Genomic DNA, 27,476 nt, shown 5'->3' with positions numbered 1-27,476 from the left:
CTGCTACATAGTTGTCTGCGCATTTTGGTGTTCCTATACTGCTTGACATTGTAAAAAGTGCAGTGATGACATCGCCATCAATCTGTAGCAAATTAAAACGAGGTGAATACCACCCGTTTACAGAAATGTGTCAAGGGATTCTCTGTGCTTTGTACTGTTGCATACGTCTATATATGATCCATAGTTCAAGACTCTCAGTGCAGGGTTGAGCAGCTGATGTATCACAGGTGTATCTGAATTCAAATGTGAAATTGAATTAAAACAAGACTGAAATGTATGTGTTAATAAGACAACCTTGTTTCAATGTTTGTCTGCTGAAATTTGTTATCTACCGCCATCTAGTGTTTATCTTAATAACAGCAGCTTGAAGAAAAAAAATATTCCTTAATTATCTGAACATTTTTTGTTTCAGAGCAACATTCATGTATGAGCAGTTCCCAGAGCTAATGAACATGCTGTGGACGAGAATGCTGAAAGACAACAAGAAGAACTGGCGCAGAGTTTACAAGGTAATGGGTGATTGTTTTTGTGTAACTGTGATGCCCCAAGTCTGTTTACCTTGTATTGATCTACATCACAGTGACAGGTAATGTTCTGTAAATCTATAGGAGAAACGTGCCCAGTTATTTACTAATGACAATACAATGTCATGTATCCTCTGTTTCTCTGGGGATTTAAAAAGGGAATTTTATTTTTCTGGTAATCATATCATTCTATATCAACAATGCCTGTAATAATTACTAACGCTGTGTGCCATTGTTGTCTGATCTTTGTTATTAATTGCATTTAGAAAGTTATTGGTATGAGCGGTAGTTGATTATAGTGGAATAAAAGGTGTTTAGAGATGTCATTAGATCACCGCTCATTAGGATGTATTGTAGGGCCTTCTCTTACTTACACTATCTTATACTCTACTCCCTTTGATGGCACCTAACCAATGGTTTTCCGTACTTCTCCTATATTGTCTTGAACTGTAAGTTGTTTATGTACTCTGTAATGTGCGCTTCAGATCCCTTGTGGCACCAAATAAAGGATTATGATAATAATAATAATACAGTAGTAGTATGTCTTGAACCTATCCCCTGATTCTTATCATATGGCTATTAAGTGAATATAGAGTACTGTGCCCTATTTAATAACACTCAAAGTGCTTCCTCATGTCTTAATATGCTCACAGATATCCCCATTAGCTTTCAGATTATGTATTTATTTTAAAGAATTGGCAATTTATTGTGGCTTTCAGATTATTAATGTTATGCTGGGTACACACTAGGCAAGATATAAGCCGTTCAAGTGAAAGGCCGATATATATCTCTAGCGGGTTGGGGTGTGTAGGCAAACAATGTTTATGAAGAATGTGGTTCACAGACATATCACGCCGGCTGTGCAGCACAGGATGTGACATATCATCATATTTGGCTGTGGGTACAGGCGGTTCAGCGACTGCCCGTAAACTTGCTGCAGGGGCTGACATCACAGCAGGGCGGGCAAATTCAATTGCTCTTCCGGCTGTTACGTGAGACCATCAGTAAGTGTATATGCATGCCTGGATCGGCCGCTCTGTCTGGGTGACGGCGGTTTCTCTATCAAGTCGGGACAGTGTGTACCCAGCCTTAGGCTGTGCAGTTTCTTATTAAATCTGGGTCCTCTGATTATTTGTTTTGTGATTTACTACACAGTATATTTTGCTGTATATAGTAAATAAAAGAGAGAAAAAGTGTAAGATGCCGGAACACTCTGCCGGAACGGCTTCTCCAGCCAGCACAGGAGAAGAGCAGTGACAGAGGAAGCTGGCCAGGGTGCTAGCGATGAGGCCGAGCAGCTAAATTTAGTTGTCATGCTGTACTATGCTCTCTCCTGGTATGGCATACCTTACCCATCTCAACTCTCCGGGAGTGCCGGCCAGTGGTGGGGGAGTATAGCACACTCCATGAAATAATCTGCTATGGGGAAACTGTCCCTTGTTGAACCAGTACTTATCTTTTTTTTTTTTTTTTTTTTTTAAATACTACCTAGTACTTGTTTGTTTTCCATCTCTCACCAAGGCACAATGCAATATATGTACTAAAGCAGTTATGGTAATGCTAGAGGTTCTGGTGACAGGTCAGTCTTATAGGACAACGTATCCTAAAATGCAAGTTAAAGGGCTTATATGACATTTACAAATCCATTTTCTCTGACGTCCTAGTGGATGCTGGGAACTCCGTAAGGACCATGGGGAATAGCGGCTCCGCAGGAGACTGGGCACAAAAGTAAAAGCTTTAGGACTACCTGGTGTGCACTGGCTCCTCCCCCTATGACCCTCCTCCAAGCCTCAGTTAGATTTTTGTGCCCGAACGAGAAGGGTGCACACTAGGTGGCTCTCCTGAGCTGCTTAGTGAAAAAGTTTAAGTATAGGTTTTTTTATTTTCAGTGAATCCTGCTGGCAACAGGTTCACTGCACCGAGGGACTAAGGGGAGAAGAAGCGAATTCACCTGCGTGCAGAGTGGATTGGGCTTCTTAGGCTACTGGACATTAGCTCCAGAGGGACGATCACAGGCCCAGCCATGGATGGGTCCCAGAGCCGCGCCGCCGGCCCCCTTACAGAGCCAGAAGACAGAAGAGGTCCGGGAAATCGGCGGCAGAAGACGTCCTGTCTTCAATAAGGTAGCGCACAGCACCGCAGCTGTGCGCCATTGCTCTCAGCACACTTCACACTCCGGTCACTGAGGGGGGGGGGGGGGCGCCCTGAGACGCAATAAAAACACCTTAGATGGCGAAAAATACATCACATATAGCTCCTGGGCTATATGGATGCATTTAACCCCTGCCAGTTTTCCTTAAAAAAGCGGGAGAAAGGCCGCCGAGAAGGGGGCGGAGCCTATCTCCTCAGCACACAAGCGCCATTTTCCCTCACAGCTCCGCTGGAAGGACGTCTCCCTGACTCTCCCCTGCAGTCCTGCACTACAGAAACAGGGTAAAACAAGAGAGGGGGGGCACTAATTTGGCAGATTAATCAATACAGCAGCTATATAAGGGAAAAACACTTATATAAGGTTATCCCTGTATATATAGCGCTCTGGTGTGTGCTGGCAAACTCTCCCTCTGTCTCCCCAAAGGGCTAGTGGGGTCCTGTCCTCTATCAGAGCATTCCCTGTGTGTGTGCTGTGTGTCGGTACGTTTGTGTCGACATGTATGAGGAGGAAAATGGTATGGAGGCGGAGCAATTGCCTGTAATAGTGATGTCACCCCCTAGGGAGTCGACACCTGACTGGATGGTCTTATGGAAGGAATTACGTGATAGCGTCAGCACTATACAAAAGACTGTTGACGACATGAGACAGCCGGCAAATCAGTTAGTATCTGTCCAGGCGTCTCAAACACCGTCAGGGGCTCTAAAGCGCCCGTTACCTCAGATGGTCGACACAGACCCAGACACGGACACTGACTCCAGTGTCGACGGTGAGGAAACAAACGTGTTTTCCAGTAGGGCCACACGTTACATGATCACGGCAATGAAGGAGGTTTTGAACATTTCTGATACTACAAATACCACAAAAAAGGGTATTATGTGGGGTGTGAAAAAACTACCCGTAGTTTTTCCTGAATCAGATGAATTAAATGAGGTGTGTGATGAAGCGTGGGTTTCCCCCGATAAAAAACTGCTAATTTCTAAAAAATTATTGGCATTATACCCTTTCCTGCCAGAGGGTAGGGCGCGTTGGGAAACACCCCCTAGGGTAGATAAGGCGCTCACACGCTTATCAAAACAAGTGGCGTTACCGTCTCCTGATACGGCCGCCCTCAAGGAGCCAGCTGATAGGAAGCTGGAAAATATCCTAAAAAGTATATACACACATACTGGTATTATACTGCGACCAGCAATCGCCTCAGCCTGGATGTGCAGTGCTGGGGTGGCTTGGTCGGATTCCCTGACTGAAAATATTGATACCCTGGACAGGGACAGTATATTATTGACTATAGAGCATTTAAAGGATGCATTTCTATATATGCGAGATGCACAGAGGGATATTTGCACTCTGGCATCAAGAGTAAGTGCGCTGTCCATTTCTGCCAGAAGAGGGTTATGGACGCGACAGTGGTCAGGTGATGCGGATTCCAAACGGCATATGGAAGTATTGCCGTATAAAGGGGAGGAGTTATTTGGGGTCGGTCTATCGGACCTGGTGGCCACGGCAACGGCTGGGAAATCCACCTTTTTACCCCAGGTCACTTCTCAGCAGAAAAAGACACCGTCTTTTCAGGCTCAGTCCTTTCGTCCCCATAAGGGCAAGCGGGCAAAAGGCCACTCATACCTGCCCCGGGGCAGAGGAAGGGGAAAAAGACTGCAGCAGGCAGCCTCTTCCCAGGAACAAAAGCCCTCCCCCGCTTCTGCCAAGTCCTCAGCATGACGCTGGGGCCTTACAAGCGGACTCAGGTACGGTGGGGGGTCGTCTCAAGAATTTCAGCGCGCAGTGGGCTCACTCGCAAGTGGACCCCTGGATCCTGCAGGTAGTATCTCAGGGGTACAAATTGGAATTCGAGACGTCTCCCCCTCGCCGGTTCCTGAAGTCTGCTTTACCAACGTCTCCCTCCGACAGGGAGGCGGTATTGGAAGCCATTCACAAGCTGTATTCCCAGCAAGTGATAATCAAGGTACCCCTCCTACAACAGGGAAAGGGGTATTATTCCACGCTGTTTGTGGTACCGAAGCCGGACGGCTCGGTGAGACCTATTTTAAATCTGAAATCCTTGAACACTTACATACAAAGGTTCAAATTCAAGATGGAGTCACTCAGAGCAGTGATAGCGAACCTGGAAGAAGGGGACTATATGGTGTCTCTGGACATCAAGGATGCTTACCTCTATGTCCCAATTTGCCCTTCTCACCAAGGGTACCTCAGGTTTGTGGTACAGAACTGTCACTATCAGTTTCAGACGCTGCCGTTTGGATTGTCCACGGCACCCCGGGTCTTTACCAAGGTAATGGCCGAAATGATGATTCTTCTTCGAAGAAAAGGCGTCTTAATTATCCCTTACTTGGACGATCTCCTGATAAGGGCAAGGTCCAGGGAACAGTTAGAGGTCGGAGTAGCACTATCTCAAGTAGTACTACGACAGCACGGGTGGATTCTAAATATTCCAAAATCGCAGCTGATTCCGACGACACGTCTGCTGTTCCTAGGGATGATTCTGGACACAGTCCAGAAAAAGGTGTTTCTCCCGGAGGAGAAAGCCAGGGAGTAATCCGAGCTAGTCAGGAACCTCCTAAAACCAGGCCAAGTGTCAGTGCATCAATGCACAAGGGTCCTGGGAAAAATGGTGGCTTCTTACGAAGCGATTCCATTCGGCAGATTCCACGCAAGAACTTTTCAGTGGGATCTGCTGGACAAATGGTCCGGATCGCATCTTCAGATGCATCAGCGGATAACCCTGTCTCCAAGGACAAGGGTGTCTCTCCTGTGGTGGTTGCAGAGTGCTCATCTTCTAGAGGGCTGCAGATTCGGCATTCAGGACTGGGTCCTGGTGACCACGGATGCCAGCCTGAGAGGCTGGGGAGCAATCACACAGGGAAGAAATTTCCAGGGCTTGTGGTCAAGCATGGAAACGTCATTTCACATAAATATCCTGGAACTAAGGGCTAAATTTACAATGCCCTAAGTCAAGCAAGGCCTCTGCTTCAGGGTCAGCCGGTGTTGATCCAGTCGGACAACATCACGGCAGTCGCCCACGTAAACAGACAGGGCGGCACAAGAAGCAGGAGGGCAATGGCAGAAGTTGCAAGGATTCTTCGCTGGGCGGAAAATCATGTGATAGCACTGTCAGCAGTGTTCATTCCGGGAGTGGACAACTGGGAAGCAGACTTCCTCAGCAGACACGACCTCCACCCGGGGGAGTGGGGACTTCACCCAGAAGTCTTCCACATGATTGTGAACCGTTGGGAAAAACCAAAGGTGGACATGATGGCGTCCCGCCTCAACAAAAAACTAGACAGATATTGCGCCAGGTCAAGGGACCCTCAGGCAATAGCTGTGGACGCTCTGGTAACACCGTGGGTGTACCAGTCAGTGTATGTGTTCCCTCCTCTGCCTCTCATACCCAAGGTACTGAGAATCATAAGAAGGAGAGGAGTAAGGACTATACTCGTGGCTCCGGATTGGCCAAGAAGGACTTGGTACCCGGAACTTCAAGAGATGCTCACGGAGGACCCGTGGCCTCTACCTCTAAGAAAGGACCTGCTCCAGCAGGGACCCTGTCTGTTCCAAGACTTACCGCGGCTGCGTTTGACGGCATGGCGGTTGAACGCCGGATCCTGAAGGAAAAAGGCATTCCGGATGAAGTCATCCCTACCCTGATCAAAGCCAGGAAGGATGTAACCGTGCAACATTATCACCGTATTTGGCGTAAATATGTTGCGTGGTGTGAGGCCAGGAAGGCCCCTACAGAGGAATTTCAACTGGGTCGTTTCCTGCATTTCCTGCAAACAGGACTGTCTATGGGCCTAAAATTAGGGTCCATTAAGGTTCAAATTTCGGCCCTGTCGATTTTCTTCCAGAAAGAACTGGCTTCAGTTCCTGAAGTTCAGACGTTTGTTAAGGGGGTACTGCATATACAGCCTCCTTTTGTGCCTCCAGTGGCACCTTGGGATCTCAATGTAGTTTTGGGGTTCCTAAAATCACATTGGTTTGAACCACTCACCACTGTGGACTTAAAATATCTCACATGGAAAGTGGTAATGCTGTTAGCCCTGGCTTCAGCCAGGCGTGTCTCAGAATTGGCGGCTTTATCCTATAAAAGCCCTTACCTAATTTTTCATACGGACAGGGCAGAATTGAGGACTCGTCCTCAATTTCTCCCTAAGGTGGTTTCAGCGTTTCACTTGAACCAGCCTATTGTGGTACCTGCGGCTACTAGGGACTTGGAGGACTCCAAGTTGCTGGACGTAGTCAGGGCCCTGAAAATATATGTTTCCAGGACGGCTGGAGTCAGAAAATCTGACTCGCTGTTTATCCTGTATGCACCCAACAAGCTGGGTGCTCCTGCTTCTAAGCAGACTATTGCTCGTTGGATTTGTAGTACAATTCAGCTTGCACATTCTGTGGCAGGCCTGCCACAGCCAAAATCTGTAAAAGCCCATTCCACAAGGAAAGTGGGCTCATCTTGGGCGGCTGCCCGAGGGGTCTCGGCTTTACAACTTTGCCGAGCAGCTACTTGGTCAGGGGCAAACACGTTTGCTAAATTCTACAAATTTGATACCCTGGCTGAGGAGGACCTGGAGTTCTCTCATTCGGTGCTGCAGAGTCATCCGCACTCTCCCGCCCGTTTGGGAGCTTTGGTATAATCCCCATGGTCCTTACGGAGTTCCCAGCATCCACTAGGACGTCAGAGAAAATAAGAATTTACTTACCGATAATTCTATTTCTCGTAGTCCGTAGTGGATGCTGGGCGCCCATCCCAAGTGCGGATTGTCTGCAATACTTGTACATAGTTATTGTTACAAAAATCGGGTTATTATTGTTGTGAGCCATCTTTTCAGAGGCTCCTCTGTTATCATGCTGTTAACTGGGTTCAGATCACAGGTTGTACAGTGTGATTGGTGTGGCTGGTATGAGTCTTACCCGGGATTCAAAATCCTTCCTTATTGTGTACGCTCATCCGGGCACAGTATCCTAACTGAGGCTTGGAGGAGGGTCATAGGGGGAGGAGCCAGTGCACACCAGGTAGTCTTAAAGCTTTTACTTTTGTGCCCAGTCTCCTGCGGAGCCGCTATTCCCCATGGTCCTTACGGAGTTCCCAGCATCCACTACGGACTACGAGAAATAGAATTATCGGTAAGTAAATTCTTATTTTCCCTTACCTTGGAAGATATAAAGATATATACAATGGGACACTTGTACGGCTCAGTGCAAGGCTCTATTCTGTATCTGATATTTTCTGCAAAGTTTTGGCAAGTTCCTCTGTGTGTTATACTTGTATATCTACATGTACTACGCATACCTCCCAACATGACCCTCTCCAGGAGGGACACAATGCTCTGCTCCTGGACTTCCCTCTTAATAAATGATTGCCATCACCTGTGCTGAAACACCTTTCTTATCCATTAACCTGTTCAACACAGGTGCCAGCAATCATACATTAAGAGAAAAGTCCAGAAGCAGAGCATTGTATCCCTCCTGGAGAGGGTCATGTTGGGAGGTAAGCATTAGTAGTCCTGAAATAAGCCAAATGTAGTGGTCTTTATATCCCGCTGTGTTGGTAATTGCCCTTTAATACCATATGCCGGTATGGATTCAGTTCATGGCTTCTCTTTGCTTTATACTCCCTAGTTACAATATTAAACCAGAAGCATCATTTATGCCTTGGTGGGAGATGGAAAAGCGCTTTGCATCCTTGTAGTGTGAGAGCAGTATAATTGACAATACTGTACAGTGTTTTGCCTTTCTAGCTACACATGTATTGAGAGATAAAATACTTGTGCAATGTTTGTTCACATATGTATCATACACACACATGCTCTCAGGTTTGATGTATGTTACACAGCAGATGATTTGCTGCTGAGGGTGACGGGAAGCTGGCGGTTCAGTAACGCAGCCTGCAGGGTGCACCGTGCACACACTCCCTGTTCTCCCCAGAGAGCTGTTCCCGTTAATATTTAATGCGTTCACACACACTAGTTATACATCCAGCCTCTCTTCTGAGGATTAGCTGCCGGGCTCGTCCAGGCTTTCTCCTTTTATTACTAACATTTCCTTCTGGGTTTTTTTTTGTGCAGTGAAATCTCCGTTTCAGAACTGCGAAGGGTGGGGGGTGGAGGGGGGCTGGCAGCAAACTGACTGAGAGTGCTGGTAACTTTGCTCACTTTCTGCAATCTACTTCCGGCCTGCTTAGATTATCGGTTTAAGTTTGGATACACCTGTGTTTGTTTTATGTGAAATATTTCTTATCCACGTGTATCCAACACAGTTTGTATGCGATGGAAGCATTCCGGAATGGCAATTTGTGTCCGTCCACATCACACATTTTGCCTCGCACTTCATGCTGGTACTACTGTAATGTGTGCGACTGGCACCATATCGTGCTGAATTGAATACCCCAACAAAAACCTTGTTTGGCCATTTGTGAGCATTCAGATAGTTGATGACAGCACTGCTTATGGCGGGAAATGTATTCTCCTGTCCAGAGCAGCATTTTATAACGTTCCACTCTGCATGCCTCCATCTATACAAATGTCGGCAGTATAATGATAAGTTTCATACAGGAAGACACTTGGACCTGTCTACATGTAGTGGAGTCATACATGTTGTGAGCTGGACTACTATTCCGCTTCATCAACTCTCTAAATGCTAGTGATGTCACTGAGGTACGAGTGATGTTACCACATACCACCACCTTTGTGGCAACTTCCTTTTTCAGCTGACCTCCTCAAACACCTTAGGGATGAATTGGAACCCTGACTGCAATCCTAACACCAGTGCCTGACCTCACTAATGCTCTTGTGGCTGAATGAATGCATGTCCCCGCAGTCATGGTCCAAAATTTAGTGAACACCTTTCCCAGGACCATGGAGGCTTTTGCAGCAGTAACAGGGAGGGGGGCAGCTCCATAGTCCATGGTTTTGGAATTAGATGTTCAACAGACACATGGGGGTAATGTCCGGGAGTCCTCAGGCTTTTGGCCATGTAGAGTGTATCCAGCATATTCTAAATGTGGATGATTATTTGTGATTTTGATAAGACACCTTGTGTCGGCTGATTGCAGGATATAGAAGATCTCGGGCACCTTTTAGAATGCAGTGCAGTTTATCATAGCAAGATATCTTTTCTGCTTAGGAGAGAGGCCTGTTAAATCGGTTACATATGGTGATTTTTTTTTTTTCCCTTTAAGTATTAAAAGTAAACTGAATGAGAAATCACTCTCTGTAATGGTGACACCCGTAGTTTTATGACCTTTCTGTAGATGTTGCCTTGCTGACCTCCCCTGCTCTAGGAGTACACTTAGACATATTTTGCCATCTGTGAAATTTCAGCCATTTTTCTTTCCATCTGTATGTTGATTAGGAAGCACATCTGAGCACACGCTCCGACTTCCATCCCACACACTTGTCTCCAGTCATGTGCAGTTTCATTCGCTAGCGGAGTCAATTGGAAGCATGACCTGCTCCATAATTCACATTTAATAGCTTCTGTGTCTTTGCCCCATATGCTTAACGCCGGTGAATCCCGCAGAATGTGCAATTACTGTAATGCTCCTGGACGAGTGAAAGGAAATGTAGAAAGAGATCGCATGTTATTAGTGTCCTCTACTGACAAAACGCTACTATAGCCGTCCGCACTGCACAGTGGGGAGGTGAAGCAAGCGCACAATGAGGACTACGCAGAAGAGACAGCACATGACCGCCCTCCACCTCAGTCCTGTCCATTTAGTGGCAGAGATACGTATATTGCAGCTGTCACCTACACACAGCCCGTGCAGGGCAGCTTTCGCTAGAAACTGGTACCTCGTGGCTATTTGGTTAGTATTGGCCTCTATCATTCGTTTCTATAAGGTTCAATTAGGAAAATGTCTGCTTCCAATGTGTGTACTTTTTTTATTAATGGTCCAATAAATCAAAGTCACAGACACGTGAGGTGATTTCTGTTGGGGGAGGTCTTTTATCTGTGCACGCCACCCTTCCTGCTGATCGTTATTGTCACCGCACTTGCGTTGGCACCTTATATGCAGCGTTATCAAAAAACGTACCCGATATCAGTGTGTGCATGGTTGGCACTTGTGTCAGAGCCACTGTAATGTATGGTATAACACACTGACCCTATTTTGATATAATGGGTTCTAATCTGAGAATGTACACAAGGTGGAAACATTTTTATTTGATGCACGCTAGCACCAAATGCGACTCAGGATAAAAGAAAGCTGATAAAGTATGTGAATTTCATATTGTGGTGGCTTCCTATCTCAGCATATTGGTAGTGTATAAACTTAAAACATCCCAGTCTGTCATTTATACAAAATAAAGTCTGATTTAGATCCTGTAAGTGCTAGTGTTGGGTATATTCGCTGTGTTTCTCATCTAGAGCCGAGGTCAGCAGTGGCCACAGGCCATCACTGCAGCAAAACATTCAGAAGTTATGAATACACCTGTGAACGTTTTGATTAACTTTATACCACCTTCTAGCCTGCCAAGTGTGGTTGTCATTGACTACGAAGCATTTCCTCTGTATACAGCTGCAGGAACGATGACACCCGCAGGCTGTAAAATAAACTGACCAACATATCTAAAAGTACACACGCCATAAGGAAGTTTCTGCCCCCGTCAGTCATACGTTATAGAGATGATTGTTTCTGTGACTACTGCAAAATTCATAAAGCCTGATGCATCTGAGTTATGGTAAAGACATGTGGCTGATATTAATGAGACTATACCATATATCTGACATGTTACATTTGGGGCAAGTAGAAGTAAATGCCACAAGGTACTTTGCCACCATTGCCACCGCTGTGATCATCCTAACCTTATGGGTAACATATATTGCTGTCCTGGGAGAGGAAAGGTTACAGATCACCATCATTTCACTGTGGCTCCAGCTTCACTTCTGCAGACTGAAATTGCTAATTTGCACATCCCTGTTCTCTCCCCTTCCTCCAGTCCATGCTGCTGCTGGCGTACCTCATACGGAACGGATCGGAGCGAGTCGTCACAAGCGCCAGGGAGCACATTTATGACTTACGATCCATGGAAAATTACCACTTTGTAGGTGAGTATTAGCAAAAAAAAAAAAACTGTTGGGAGGGAGCAAATTAAAGCAGTTGTTGGACTTGTCACTCACCCGAACGTCTTCACAGGCTGCAGAGGCCTAATTGGGCCCGAGCCGCTGCAGGCTGTGTGAAGAACAGATTCCAAGACACGGGGCCCTAGAGTATTAATTAGCGAGGAGAAGAACTTTTGCCGAGAGGAGAAACCCAATAACAACACAAGCAGCACAACACAAGCGGCCTAGGTTTATATTAATATATGCACCAGAGGCTGGTCCCCTGTGGCGGCAGAAAGAAAAGGGAGCGCTTTAATTATACACCAGGAAAAAGGTCGGCCCTCCAACACACAAGAACGGCTGTTTGAAGCTGGGTTTATTTTACCTCACTATCCCTCTAGCCTACGCCAAATAATATTTACAGTGCAAAGGAAAGCCAGGGTGTGTTTTTAATGCATTCATATTTAATAAAAAAAAAAAGGGGGGGTGGTTTGCTACAGTGGAGGCGGCAGGCGTAATATTTGTCTACTCCAAAGAGGCGGCTGGCTCTCTCACAGCCAGGTTATCAGCAATTAAGACGCTGAAGCGTACTGTGTGTAGTCTGTCCAGTAAAATGTGTTAATTTGCTAGAAATTGGCTCTTTGTGCGTGCTTTCGCGTTGTCTTCAATGGGGACAGGAGTGGAGGTGTATTAATGAGGAGGAGGCGGCACGTGAAGCTGTAAAATATATATATATATATATATTATTCTTTCAGCAGTTTTAACTCTTTCAGGGGCCAAGTACAGGTTGAGTCTCCCTTATCCAAAATGCTTGGGACCAGAGGTATTTTGGATATGGGATTTTTCCGTATTTTGGAATAATTGCATACCATAATGAGATATCATGGCGATGGGACCTAAATATAAGCAAAGAATGCATTTATATTACATATACACCTTATACACACAGCCTGAAGGTCATTTTATCCAATATTTTTTATAACTTTGTGCTTTAAACAAAGTGTGTGTACATTCACACAATTCATTTATGTTTCATATACACCTAATACACACAGCCGGGGAGGTCATTTAATACAATATTTTTAATAACTTTGTGTATTAAACAAAGTTTGTGTACATTGAGCCATCAAAAAACAAAGGTTTCACTATCTCACTCAAAAAAGTCCGTATTTCGGAATATTTCGTATTTCGGAATATTTGGATATGGGATACTCAACCTGTAGTAGTCTTGTTCATTTTCAGGCAACAATTTTTATTTTTTTTCTACAATACAAATTGTCCCTTAGTAAATGTAGTGTTTTGCAGCTTTCACAGGTTTATGGGTAAAAGCTTATGCCCTGTGCTAAGAGTCTGTGGGCTTGATTCAATTCAGTGTGGATTGAATAGCGCCCGGATTTAGCTCTCGGTGACATTCAATTCAGCGCACTGTGACACCCGACGAGAGGATTTTTTCTCGCACCCCACCGAGGGTGTGATCAGAAATCCGACAAAAGTACTGGTGCGATTCTGATTTTTGCCCTTAGCGCGGTGGAAACATTATTACGCCAGCACATTTTAGACACAGAATGCCGGTTCTGGCAGCGCCCTGTTCAGTCTGCGAGAATCTGTCCAGAATTGAATGGAGCCCTATGATATCAGAAATTTTATTTATTTATATATATATATATATATATATATATGTGTGTGTATATATAATATGTATGTGTGTTGTTAGAAGGCATTTTACGTAAGTACACTTTGTCCCTAGACAGTGCTGTCAAGCTACAGAGAAACATGAACCCTGCGAGGTGTCATCGGAGTGACGTGGAAACGCACGTAATTGCGGCACATCACTGACACAACGCCACTTATTATTTTACCTTGCACCTATAACAGGAGAGGTGTTCTGCCATAATTATCTGTGATATAGGGAACTGCCACACATTGCGGCTCATTGAATTGCACCGTGAGACTGCAGTCATTGTAGCTGCTGTTACATCACTAATGTTTTCCCTGTGAGTCATGGGGAAAAAGATAGAACCGCGTTCCTTTAAACCTTGCACTGTGGAAATATTTATAAGGTTCCTGAATATTAAATTGTTAACTAATAACCTCCATATACAGTAGTTGAATTATTGCAAATATAATAAGTGGGCAGTATATACCTGCTTGTTTCAGGTGTGCTTCTTACCCTTTTCATAGCCTATTACGCAGTTGTCTCCTTTAGCAGAACCCAACCTGTTGAAGACTAATAGATTAGTTCAGACTATTGGAACACTACGAGCAGTAGAACAGATGTATGGGAGTGGCATCAGCCTTTTACCATAGTGAACTAAGCACTACAGTATCACTCGGGGATATTCAGTGGTTTTTCAATAACTGTTCAATTTTTGCAGATGAAAACGGCAAAGACCAAGGTATTAACATCCGGCAGAAAGTGAAGGAGATGGTTGACTTTGTCCAGGACGATGACCGGCTCCGAGAGGAGAGGAAGAAAGCCAAGAAAAACAAGGACAAATATATTGGGGTTTCGTCTGAGAGTGCTGGGGGGTTCAGATACAGTGAGTACTGTGTGTGTGCTGCACAAATGGCTATGGGCAGTGGGAACCAGTGATTTATAGCTTGGCATTGTATGGGCATACTGCAATGAAAGTCACCCTTCTGTTTACTACATAAACCATGAGTGCTCATGGTCTGCACCTTAACTAACAAATACATTCTGTGGCTAGAACAGCAGCCAAGTTCATCCTGTAGGAGAAGGCCATGTAATAGTTACATTTTCTCTTATACTGCTACAGCAAGGAGCAGCGGTTGGGAATGTTGTTGCTATTTTCTAGCAATAGTATTTTATATAGGGATAGAAAGAGGGAAATAGATAGATCGATCTATATAGATAGCTAGAGATACTGTAGATAATATTTTATCTTCCTGGAGGGATATCAAAATTATTATAGAATTAAATCTGTTTATTTGGATATGTGGTAAACGTATGTAAATAATAATGTTTATTTAAGCACTTTTATATGGCTTTATTCTCTGATGTTAATCAGGAACATGGTGGAACTATACAGTAATATTATTGTTTGTATGGAGGCAGAATAACTTGGCATGCTAAAAAGCGTTTTAAACTATAAAGCTGCTTGTCCACGCCATTCCTGTTGTAGTCGGAAGGATTTCTTACTTTGCTCAATAATATGTGATACAGTGTAGTGTACCCAGGCAGTTTGTTTTATAATACATTCTTACTGTGCTGGCTCTGTACAAGAGACATGTCTCCAATGCTGTGGTGGTGGTGGTGCTGTGTGTGTGTATATGTATATGTATGTATATGTATGTATATGTGTGTGTATATATGTATATATGTATATATAATACTATTTATTTATTTTGGAAGAGAGAGATGCATTTATACCATAGTACAGCGTATAGTTATGGTCTCGCCTCTGATCTTGTATGTAAGGGAACCTAGTCTATTAGAGAAGCTGTGGTCCTCGAAGGTGAAATGGTATGGTCACTCAGTAAGCACAAAGCATGTGCCATCCATAGGTTTACAGTTCTTGGTCACATACAAGACACCGTAAACATATATTAAACTGGGAGGACCCACCTTCATCCACTTGGGGGTTTATTTACAAAGCTACAGCCTGACACTTCTTGTCTTTATGCCAGATATTTAAAAGGGCACTGCTTTTTCTAGCTGTATCTTACTAGTAGAAACATTGCTCTTTTAAATTTCTACCATAAACCCGATGAGAAGCTCCAGATTTTACAATGCATCGCTTTGTCAGTAAAACCCTTAAAAGCTGGTGAGCTACAGTTCTATGCATGTTCATGAATATCCCTGACGTAACTAATAAAATACTTTTGTCATATGTGGTGGGACTTGTAGTTCACCACAGCAGGAGAGTGTCTGATTGCCTCAGTCTGTCTTACATTACTTAACACACCCCTACACACACACACACACACACACACACACACACACCCTCCCCCCACACACACCCCCACCCCCACACACACACACACACACACACACACACACACACACACACACACACCCCTACACACACACACACACACTTTTCTTTTACAATAACTGTAGATATACACTCTATATATTAATTATGTGTTGCGTCTGCATTATTTTTCCACGTAGTCAGCACCAGCATTAAGAGAACAGAGTATAGTCTCATGGCACCAGCCAGCTTTGACTTCCTTTGATTTTCTTCATAATATGTAACCTTTTCTTTATAAAATATAGCAAAAGAAAAGTACTCTCCTTGCAGTATGCCTCTCCAGCTTCCGCTATTTCAGTCCGCTGTGTCCAAACTCGACCCGCCGTCTGCGCAGCACAGACACCGGGTCTCTGCATCTGTACCTCGCTAATCTGCTTCCTTCCTCTGCCTGAGTAAGAATCGCTTGTAGATAATGGCGGTGAGCAGCCTCATTTCTTACAGACTGTCCCTGACAGGGCGATCCTGGAACCAATGCGTTCTCCCCCCCCCCCCCAAATGATTTACTCAGAGATAAGTTTTCTCTTTCACGTATAAAGACGCTTAGTAGTTTTTATGAAAACTTGAGCACAGGTTATACTTGGCAACCAATTAGATGGCGAAAGTCAATCCCTGGTTACAGACAGATTAATGCAGTTACCTGTACACCAGTTTTCATAAATGTGCCCCACTGATCACCACCTCTGATTCCGGTGTCCTGTATAAAAGATTTCACTTGTACTTGGTTACGGCTGATCACAGGGTATGCTGGGAGCCAGCCGAGCTCCGGCATACCGTAGTACACCCTTCTGAAGGGACGTCTAGTTCCTTTTCTTCCTGCTGAATCGTGTATGTAATCTCTCTGGTGTGGTGTGTCTGTGCCCTGGCACCTTAACCCGTGTGTGCTTGATGTCCTACAGATGAGCGATATGACACTGAGCCTAAATCTAAATGGGATGAGGAATGGGATAAAAATAAGCCAGGTTTCCCATTCAGCGACAAGCTGGGGGAGCTGAGCGACAAGATCGGGAGCACCATAGACGATACCATCAGCAAGTTTAGAAGGAAAGACAGAGAGGACTCTCCCGAGAGAGGCAGGTGAGTGATCTGTCACCTGCAGAGGGTAAGGCCACGTTCTGTGGGCCCAAGCTTCATATTCGGGAGAATGTAGCTTAGCTATTTGTTTGGATGTAATAACATCGCTGAGGTTGGAGGCACTTCATGCCTCATTGATATCACTTGTCCTAGGGAATTGATGGGCTGAATATTGGACCAGTCTATGAAATGTTCTTTTTTGTCACTTTACTATTTCTCTTTCATCCACTAGGGGACACTGGAGCATTCCATGAGACATTAGGGGGTGTGAAGCTTGCAACCGGAGGTGTGGCACAATGTAAAATTAGCATTGTCTGCACAGCCGGCTCCTCCCCCTTCACATCCCTCTTGCCTCAGTTTGGAAAATTGTGCCAAGGAGGTAACAGGCACTGAAGGGAGCTCTTGTTCCCATGAAGAATTATTCTTTTATTTATTTATTTTTCCTTTCTTTTACTAGCCCAATCCCTCCTAACCAAAAGGAGGGTGCAGGTTTAAGATTACAGAATGGTAAATGCCCGATCCCACCTAGATGAAAGGGGGTGCAGGCTTTACCAGATGAAAAGGCTGCGTCCCCCTAATAAAAGGGGGACAAAGTCCAGGAGTGGAGACAATGATTCCTACTGAAGGAGTCTGCATCTCCTTACCAGCAACTGTGAGTATAGAGAGGGTTTTTAATATAGAAGAAGGCCCCACAGGAGGTTTGTGTAGCATCTTTAATTACACCCCCCCCCCTCTCCTCTAGCTCCCCATGCGATCCTGGTGCAGCTGTGCCTCGGCATACATTACTTTCACACTTAGGAGCGGCGCCGCCACGGGAGGGGTAAGAGAAGTCCCGTAGCGGGCGTCGTCCGGGATGAATGAAGCGCCACTGCGGGTCTGAGTGAGACAGTTGGGGAGACTAGCAGGGGCGCAGCTACGGGACTTAGTGACAGGTCCCGTGGCGTGCGTTACCGGGGGAGACAGTGGCAGCGCTACGGGACTGGGTGAGCGGTCCCGTAGCGTGCATCGCCTTTTCAGAGAGCCGCGGGGAAGTCCTGGAGTGGCGCAGCTACGGGTCTTAGCGGCCCCGTAGCGCGCGCGCGGCACACCATAGCGGCTGCGGTGTCCCGCACGGCTGAGGAGAGCTTCAGCCGCGTGTGGAAGAAGGGGCTGTAGCTCAGGAAATAGAGCTCCCGACCAGTCTGAAGTTAATTGTCACAGTAACATAAGGGGCAAGCGCTTAGCAGACATAAGCGCGCATCCCCATATTGGTTTTAAAAATAGTTATTGTATACTTAGCTCATGATGTGACAAAAAATTTTCAGTGTCGGCCATTTTAATTATTTCTTCCTGGCGCCATTTACTGGGAAGGGTAGCCCTCCCCCCCTTGTATAGCAATCATAATAGAAAGATGTTTCAGGTGTAGCAATAGCTCCCTCTGCTGGTGATAACATATATTCAGTAATGTGAGCTCTCCTGAACAAAATAAATTTACCATACCATTTATATTTTCAAGGGACTTCTCTTCTAAAGATCCTGACGAAAATACAAGGAAGCAAGCGGATCCCAACTCTCCCATCGTAGCTGATTGACAGTTGAGGTTTGGGGGTTGTATGTCGGCTGGTGTTTCATTTTGTTTATTTCTTGATTTCTTTATTTTTTATTTAATTTTTATAAATATAATTTTGACCTGTTCTGGTTTCTATATAAAAAAGAACAGTGTTTCCAGCCCGATCCAATAGCTTTGCTTCCGTCGTTTCGAACGGCCTTTCTCTTCCTAGTTTAAAGGGTGAAAGCGCCGCAAAATACCCTGGTAGGGAGTTTCAATGACAGGTCTAAAGCAGACCTCCAAGAGGGCAGAGACCTGTTTTGTTTGTACGGACTGTACCGAAGCACGCGGGTTGGCCAACTCCTGCTTGGGAGGGAGGTTCCACCTGGGAGCAGTGCTAGATCTCTATAAACTTGTACATACAATCTCCAATGAGATGCCTGAATCCCGCACGCAACAATTTAGTGCTGCGGTATTCTCCAAGACAATTAAAAAGATTTCTCATCAGGTTAACGTCTCCAGCACAGGAAGGTAACAGTGTGCAGGGCGGTTAAAAGACCTATTCCTGTTGTAACGGGTGGAGGATGAGGCTTTTCTCATTAATACACAAGGGTGAGTTGTATACACTAGACGCCGATTGTCCACAAAGGACGCTGCAATCCTCAGGTCTTGATTATTTCATCACAATAAGCTGAGATCCTAAAACCATAAAGAGCCAGTAGCTGCGGAGGGTTCGGATCCCAAGAGCGCGTTCCGCAGCATCTCCCATTCCTAAATTCCTCCAGTCTTTAATGGAGGAGTCCTGGAACCAACCTGACAACCGTGTTCAATTTCCAGCAAGGTTTTTAGTAACTGATCCCCTACCTAAGGGTATAATGAATAAGTGGGAGATTCCACCGGTAGTGGAGGGTTCCCAGGAAGGTTGTCAAGGAAAACAATCTTACCGTTACCTAAGGAAACGAAGTAGAAAGGTCACCCACCTTTCAAGTCAATTTTTGTAGCAGATGCAGCACAGAGACCTACGGTCATCTGCGCTTGGGGTTAACAAGGCCATGGGAGCATGGTCTAGAAAGAAATTACTCAACTGGCGGGACGCAATTGAAATTCAGCCTAATACTTGTGTCAAGCCTATAGACATTACGCATCTCTACATCAGCCATATCGGCTAGAGACTCTGACACCAAGGGGCGGTAGATCCATCCCCTTTGAGGAGGTGAGGTTTTTCTGTCCAGGGTTAGCCAGGAGGATTTTGCAAGCTACAGCGTCCACTGGTCTGCCTACAACTTATACATAGCCAATCCACAGTTTAGGAGAGGTACTTGAGGACCAGCTGGTAATTCCTTTGGCTCTCAGTCCTTACACGCCCCAGGAAGAGGTTTCGGTGCAAGGGTACGTGGGGACAGAGATAGAGGATGGACCTGCTGCTAAAGATTATAAATGCTACTGCCAGCAATTGGAACTTAGCTACGTTCGGAGGTCCTTGTTCCGGTGTCCGCCCCTCAGAGAGGAAAGGTTTTTTTATTCCAATCCTTTTGTCGTGCAAAAAGTGGTCCGGACAGGCAGGCCGAGACTCGATTTAACCGGTTTCAACCGATCTCTCAGTGTCTTCTAATTCCAGCTGGAATCAATCCAGTTGGTTATTGCACATGCAGATGTTCTTATTCCAATCTAGGCACTTCAACAGGCTTACTTGAGGTTCGCACTGCGGATGGATCGCTACCAGTTCAGGGCCTTGCCGTTCGGTCTATCAAGGTTCTTTACGAAGATCATGGCATGCATGATTGCAGAATCGGGACTGTTGAGAGTCACGATTAGTCCTTATCTAGGCAACCTGTTCATCAAGGCATCCTCTCGGAACCAGTTGGTCAAAGATGTTCAAACGTCTCATCCATTTCTCACTCCACATGGGGGGATTGTGAATTTCCAGAGATCCAACCTTATGTCAATTCAATGGATTCAGTTCCTCGGTCTCCTCTTGGACACTGTACTATTGAAAGTATTCCTATCAAGGAACTAGGTCCTGGACCTAAAGAGATTAGTGGCTTAGGTACTAAGGTCACAAAAGGTTTCTCTACACCTCTGTGTGGAATTTCTTGGGAAGTTGGTGGCATCTTTCCAAGATCCCCAGTAAGGCAGATTTCATTCCCGACCATTACGGATGAACCTTATTGCTCAGGGAGCAGGGTCACACTGGCTTCTACACAAAGAATCCGACTTCCGCCACGCATACGCACCCCATTAATTTGGTGGGCGTTGCACAGGAATCTTGCAGCAGGCTAGAGATTCGGCATTTGGGATTGAAGGGATCCTGCAACAGAGCAGTTTACAGGGCCCTTTTTTTTGTAGCCACAGGCCTAGTCAGGGGTCAACACATAAAGATGCAGTCGGACAATGTCACGACGACGGCAGACGTCATCAGTCCTGGAGAAGCAGGATGGCGTTCAAGGAAGCCACAAAAGATTTTGTTGTGGGCAGAAAGGCGAAACGTAGTCCTCTCGGCAGGGTTAATTCCCGGTGTGGAGAACGGGGATGCGAATTATTTCGGTCGCCAGGTCGTGCATCCAGGGTAGTAGTACCTCAATCCACGGAATTTCGATTTGGTGGTGAGATGGGGCCTACCTCAGGTCGACCCAAGGGCGTATCAACAGTACCATCAGCTGCCCAGATATATGTCCAGGACAAGTGATCCAGCAGCTGTAGGAGTGGACGCATTAACATTTTCTTGGTTTCCAACTCATGCCAAGGGCTCTGAGTACCAAAAAAAATAAAAAAAAAATAAAAAACCAATTGGGTTGACACGACAGCGAGTGAGTACTCGACAGCGAGTGTCGGTGATTCTAATCGCACCGGATTGGTCCCGCAGGAGTTAGTACTCGGACCTGCGTGGGTTCCTAACGGAACATCCTTAAAGGTCTCCTCGGAGAGGGGACCTGCTACCTCAGGGACCGTTCCAACTCCCAGGAACAGGCTGTGGTTCCCGACAAGCCTATTGAAAACCGAATTTTAAAGAACATAAGTATACCACGATCGTCCATTCCTACGGCGATTGCCGCTGGGTAGCCAGTCACAGCCATATACTACTACAGGATTTGGAAGAGGTACATGGTTTGGTGTCAAGAACGTGGATGGAATTCGAAGCACTTCCACTTATCCAGACTTCTACTCTTCCTTCAGACCGGTCTCGATTTAGGACTGAGGCTGGGCTCTGCAGTTATAATTTCGGTCTCTCTGTCCAATTTCAACAGCGCTTAGCATCCTTGCAGAAGTCAAACTTTTTGGCAGGGGGTTCTGCGGATAGCAGCCCCTTTTCTTTCTCCTACTACACCATGGAACTTACATTTGGTGTTGGAGGTTTTTGACATCACCTACTTTTGAACCGCTAGCAAAACCAGTCTTGAAATATCTTTCTTGGTAGGTCACGTTTTTGCTTGCCTTGGCTTCGGCTAGGGTTTTTTTTATGTTGCGGGCCTTGGGGTAAGAGGCCCATTTGGACTTTTCAGGAGTATAGGGCAGAACTCCGTACAGGAGCAGAACCCCTACCTAGGGTTGTTTCGGGGTTTCACGTAAACCAGCCCATTGTGGTCCCATCCTTCCGGGGTCTCGCAGATGGGGATGTGTCCTTGGATGTTGTCCGAGCTTTACGGGTATACGTACAAGTTACGTCGTCCTTCAGAAAGTCGGACCAATTGTTTTTCTTTATGATGGGCCTAAGAAGGGTTGGCCAGCATCTAAGCAGTCCCTGTCCAGATGGATTCGACTTGCAATTCGGCAAGCTTATATTTCCTGTGGCAAACAGGTTCCGGTTCAGACGGGTGCTCCTACCACCCGATTGGTGGATGCCTCGTGGGCGGTGGCCAGAGGTGCTTCCACTGCTCAACTCTGCGGAGCGGCGACGTGGTCTTCAGCCCACGCGTTCGCGTGCTTTTGCAGGTTTGATACCTTTGAGTCCGGCGACTCTATGTTCGGACGTTGGGTTTTGCAGACAACCGACAGCACTCCCTCCCTGGGGGTTAACTTGGGGACGTCCCCTAATGTCTAATGGAATGCTCCAGTGTCCCCTAGTGGATGAAAGTGAAAAGAGGATTTTGGTACTTACCGATAAATCCATTTCTCTGAATCCTCTAGGGGACACTGGACGCCCGCCTCGGTGCTGTCGGCCTGCTGGGTTCACGCTTCCTATTCAAAGGACTCTTGTGGCTCACATAGTTAATCACTGGACTTTGACGAACAAGGTCATAGGATCACATCACATTGTGGCTCTGTGCCTAAAGAGGATTTTACAAAGTTTGTACAAACAGCGTTCGTTTTTTCAGTTAAGAGTTCTTGGGTGCTGTTTGATAGGTTGTACGGTTCGGTTCCGCGCCAGGTGCTCTACTATCATGTCCTATTCTCTCAGTCAAATTTTCCAAACTGAGGCAAGAGGGATGTGAAGGGGGAGGAGACGGCTGTGCAGACAATGCTAATTTTACATTGTGCCACACCTCCGGTTGCAAGCTTCACACCCCCTAATGTCTAATGGAATGCTCCAGTGTCCTCTAGAGGATTCAGAGAAATGTATTTATCGGTAAGTACCAAAATCCTCTTTTTTTATTTATTAATGTTCTATTATTATTTATTGTATCATTATGGTAACTAAATACAGTTACATACTAAGGCCGATTACACACCAGGATGACATTGTTACAATATGTACTTTCCGTTCAAATTGGAACGACATATCATCCGGATCGTGCAGTGTGTACCGGCAATCACATGCTCCTGTGGGTCGTTAACGATATTTCTGCAGCGGGGAACACTGGTATTCCATAGGGAATAACATTGGGGGTGTAGAGTTGGATATTGATCCAAGGCACCAACAGGCTAAAGCGTTGACTGTTCCCAGGATGCACTGCACCGGCTCCTCTATAGCCTCGCCTCCAGGTACTGAAGCTCAGTTTGTAAGTTGGGGCCTGCAGTGCAGGTCACTAACAGGGGAAGTTGTGCTAGGCAGCCCTAATAAGAGCTTTTTAAGAAGAAAGAAGACATCAAGAAGGCTCCATCACCTCCCCCAGCCACGCTGCATACTCCCACGCCCTGGTTGCCGGGTACTTGCAGCGGAGGCGCTCCGGTCATCAGGCACACATCACCGCTGCTGCTCTCCTGGATCGCTTGGACACACTACATATCGTTTAGACAGCGTTAGTTAAGAACAAGTGCACTTCTATATGAATATTTAGTACATGTATTCTGTGATATACATCCAGTGGTTACTGTGCATTGTTATATCTGTATACATACATATCTTTATGTAGTATTGCTAGTCCAGTGCAGTTTTATTTTTTATATGTAATAATTTCTGCATTGTACCTGTGACTGTGTGTGCCTATAGCTGCTGTGTGGATTCTATTCTGTGTATCAGACATATTGCTATCACTATATTCTGTACCCTGGGGGTCTAAGTGTGTCAGGGTCTCATATACCATATAGTGTTCCACAGGATATACTGTTTTGTATTTTTCACTGTGTTTCAGTCACCTCATACCACTTAAATCCTCTGTTTGTGCTCTGCAATTGCGGTCACAAATCTTAGGCGTTTATTGTCTGGCTATAATGTACTGATACGCCATAAGGCTACATTCCCAATAATGTCTGCTACACAGGGCGGAAAATTCGCAGATGCTCCTGCATCATGCAGTGCTGGTGCCTCGGGTTTACCTGAGTAAAAGATTTCTGCTGAGGGTTCAGGTACTGGGTGTTCTGCACCCCCTAGTCAGCCCGCAGCACTTGTGACAAATCAGGATCCACCTTGGGCTGCATTTTCAAATATGCTGACTACGCTTGTAACTCGACTTACGTCCCCTGTGGGACCTCCTGTGCCATTACAGCCACATATTGTCCTTGTAGTTAATCCACCATGGGTGGATACTCTATCAACCCAGATACAGCAATTAAATCAGTCCTTGGTTAAATAAAAACCTAACCCTCGCCCTACTGGGACCATAGGGTCATCTAAGCGGGCCATTTCTTCCTCACAATCCACTAATATTTCGGATGATTCTTCCGACGAGGATGGGGAATATACTGATCCATCAGATGCTGATACTGCTACTTCTAATGAAGATTCTACAACGCAGGTTGATGTTCCTGACCTAGTGGAGGCTGTCAGGCTGATTCTTCAGATTGATGATGAGATTGACCCTCCTGATACGTCTAAGAAATCTGATAAGTTCAAACGTCAGAAGGTTACTAAATTAGTCTTACCACATTCTGACCGTTTCATTGACATGTGTCAGGAATCCTGGTCTTCTCCAGGAAATAAATTTTCCCTGTCTAAAAAGATGTTAGCTCGTTAGCTTATCTCTGCGGAGTTGAGTAGCAAGTGGGAAACCCTGCCACCAGTGGACTCACATGTAGCCCGTATTGTGGTGTCATCTACTCTGTCTATCACCACCGTCATCTCTTTGAAGAAACCAACGGATAAGCGTGTGGAGGGTTGCTTGAAGTCTATTTACACTCAGGTGCTGTTCATAGACCCACTATGGCAGCCTCTTGGGCTGCAAAAGGCATTGAAGCATGGGTTCAGGCAATTGAGGAAGAGCTACCTCTGAATTTTTCTGACACTGCCAGACAATATCTGTCATATATTACCACAGCCTCCCACTATGTTCAGGAGGCGGCCTCTGATGCAGGGGTTATGGCGGCCAAGGCATCTACTACGTCTATCCTGGCTCGCCGGATTCTGTGGTTACGGTCCTGGTCGGTGGACCTGGACTCTAAGAAGACCTTGGAGGTGCTTCCTTTTAATGGAGATATACTGTTTGGAGATGATCTGAACAGGATTGTGACCAACTTGGCGTCGGCCAAGACTGCGTTTCTCCCAATTACTAATCCTTCGGCTCCAAAGGCTAAGAGTACTACTTTTCGTTCCTTTCAACCTCCAGGTAAAGCAAAGGGTTAGGCGTACCTGAGACAGACTCGCACTTCCAAATCCTCTAAGCCCAAACCTAAACATTCTTGGGCTGCCCGTCAGCCTGCTTCCAAACCGGACTAGCCTGCTGCATGACCCAAGAGTGGGAGGCCGACTTCTGCAGTTCGCCCATGTATGGTTAAATATCACTTCGGACGCCTGGGTGCAGGAAGTGGTCTCTCACGGGAACGCAATCTCTTTCAAGAGACGTCCCCCTCACCAGTTTTGCTCAACAGTTGTCCCTTCGGATCCGTTAAAAGCACAAACTCTCCATTTGGTTGTCCAATCCCTCATGGATACAGGAGTGATAGTGCCGGTGCCTCTGTTTCAGAGAGGCAGGGGGATACTATTCGACTCTGTTTCTAGTTCCAAAGCCGAATGGATCCTCCCAGTCAATACTCAACCTCAAATCTTTGAACAAATTTGTGAGGGTGTCCAAATTCCGTATTCCGTATCGAAACTCTGCGCTCTATTGTACTGGCTTTAAAAACCCAAGGACTATACGGTATCCCTGGATATACAGGATACTTACCTACGCATACCTATTGCCATGTCGCATCTGCAATATCTTCGGTTCCTTCTGACCACGGCTCCTCCTATCTTTACCAAGGTCTTGACGGCCCTTCTCCGCCATCAGGGTATCAGGATCCTTCCGTATCAGGACGACTTGTTGATCCTGGCGAACTCCCCAGAGGTTCTCCTCCGTCATCTGGAACTGACGGTCCAATTCCTACAAACCCACGGGTGGCTCATCAACTGGAAGAAATCCTCACTGGTCCCTGCTCAGAGCATGGTGCACCTGGGGGCATTACCGGACACACAACACCAACGTTTGTTCTTGTCTCCAGAGAAGGTCCTGAAACTTCAGGACAGAGTCAGATGCTTCCTCTCTCGCCAAAGAGTGTCAACACACTCGGCGATGCAAGTACTAGGCCTCATGGTGTCTGCTTTCGACATGTTAGAGTACGCTCCGTTTCATTCCCGCCCTCTGCAGAGGTTAATCTTTATCAAGTGGATAGGCCTGCCTCACCGGATCAGGTCTCAAATGATCTCCATGACTCCGGATGTTCGTCTGTCATTGAGTTGGGGGCTACAGGACCAACAATTGAGCAGGGGTCGTCCCTTCTGGATCTCCAACTGGGTCCTCCTAACGAAGGATGCCAGTTTGCGGGGTTGGGGTGCGGTGTTAGAGCAACACTCTCTCCAGGGTCGATGGACCAGGGAGGAATCTCTCCTCTCGATAAACATTCTGGAATTGCGGGCAGTGCTCAATGCGTCGACACTGGCCCTGCCTTTCGTACAGAGCAGGTGTCTGCACGGATTTATTGTAGGGTCTGAAATTCTTATGTCACCTGGTGTGCTGCTTAGAATTATGATGTATACAAGTTTAGTACTTCCAGACTTCTGGCTTTTTTGCAACAAGGCCTGGATTTAGGACTTTGCCTGGCCTCCCTCAAGGTTCACATTTCTCCTTGTCGGTGTGGTTTCAGTGAAAAATGTTATCTATTCCTGACGTTCATACATTCACTCAGGGTGTACTACGGATTCAGCCTCCCTATGTCCTTCCTCTGGCTCCATCGGATCTGTCTGTTATTCTTAATGCCCTTCAAGAGTCTCCGTTTCCCTTCAAGAGTCTCTTAATGCCCTCTTGAGTCTGTGGACCTTAAATGCCTTACGCTTAAGGTCATTTTTCTGTTGGCTATTGCCTCTGCTAGGAGGGTGTCAGACTTAGGCTCTTTGTCCTGTTGTCCACCCTTTCTGATTTTTCACCGTGACCGGGCAGTTCTTAGAACTCGCCCTGGTTATCTACCTAAGGTGGTGTCATCTTTCCACCTTAACCAAGAGATTGTGATTCCGGCCTTAATCTCTCCTGGTTTGTCCTCCAAAGAGCGGTCTTTGGAGTGGTACGGGCTCTCCGTATATATGCAGAAAGAACTGCCTCTATCAGGAGATCAGATACTCTCTTTTTGTACTTTTTGGTTTTCACAAACGTGGCTAGCCTGTGAATAAGCAGACCTTGGCCAGATGGATTAGAATGGTGATTGCACAAGCTTATGCGAAGGCTGGACTCCCAGTTCCTGCTGCCATCAAGGCCCATTCTACTCTGTCTGTTGGACCTTCTTGGTGGCCCGCCGTGGCGCGTCCGCTGAACAATTGTGCAAGGCGGCTACGTGATCCTCAGTGAACATGTTCATTAGGTTCTATGCCT

The 27,476-nt window shown here is 46.0% G+C and overlaps 1 protein-coding gene across 5 annotated transcripts in view; it reads left to right on the top strand.

Moving 5' to 3' along the window:
• CLINT1 (clathrin interactor 1) overlaps positions 1-27,476 on the top strand; it is a 209,729-nt gene that overhangs the window by 153,160 nt on the left and 29,093 nt on the right. For all 5 annotated transcript variants that reach the window (XM_063928398.1, XM_063928401.1, XM_063928397.1 and 2 more), the window contains 4 exons: positions 413-509; positions 11,625-11,733; positions 14,103-14,267; positions 16,619-16,796. In XM_063928398.1, coding sequence (XP_063784468.1) covers positions 413-509; positions 11,625-11,733; positions 14,103-14,267; positions 16,619-16,796 — 549 coding nt within the window. The remainder of the gene's footprint in view (positions 1-412; positions 510-11,624; positions 11,734-14,102; positions 14,268-16,618; positions 16,797-27,476) is intronic.

This window comes from Pseudophryne corroboree, chromosome 6 (assembly GCF_028390025.1).
Source record: "Pseudophryne corroboree isolate aPseCor3 chromosome 6, aPseCor3.hap2, whole genome shotgun sequence".
Taxonomy (NCBI): Eukaryota; Metazoa; Chordata; class Amphibia; order Anura; family Myobatrachidae; genus Pseudophryne; species Pseudophryne corroboree.
Note: the sequence above shows the minus strand (reverse complement) of the source record. Positions and strands in the feature narration are given on the sequence as shown.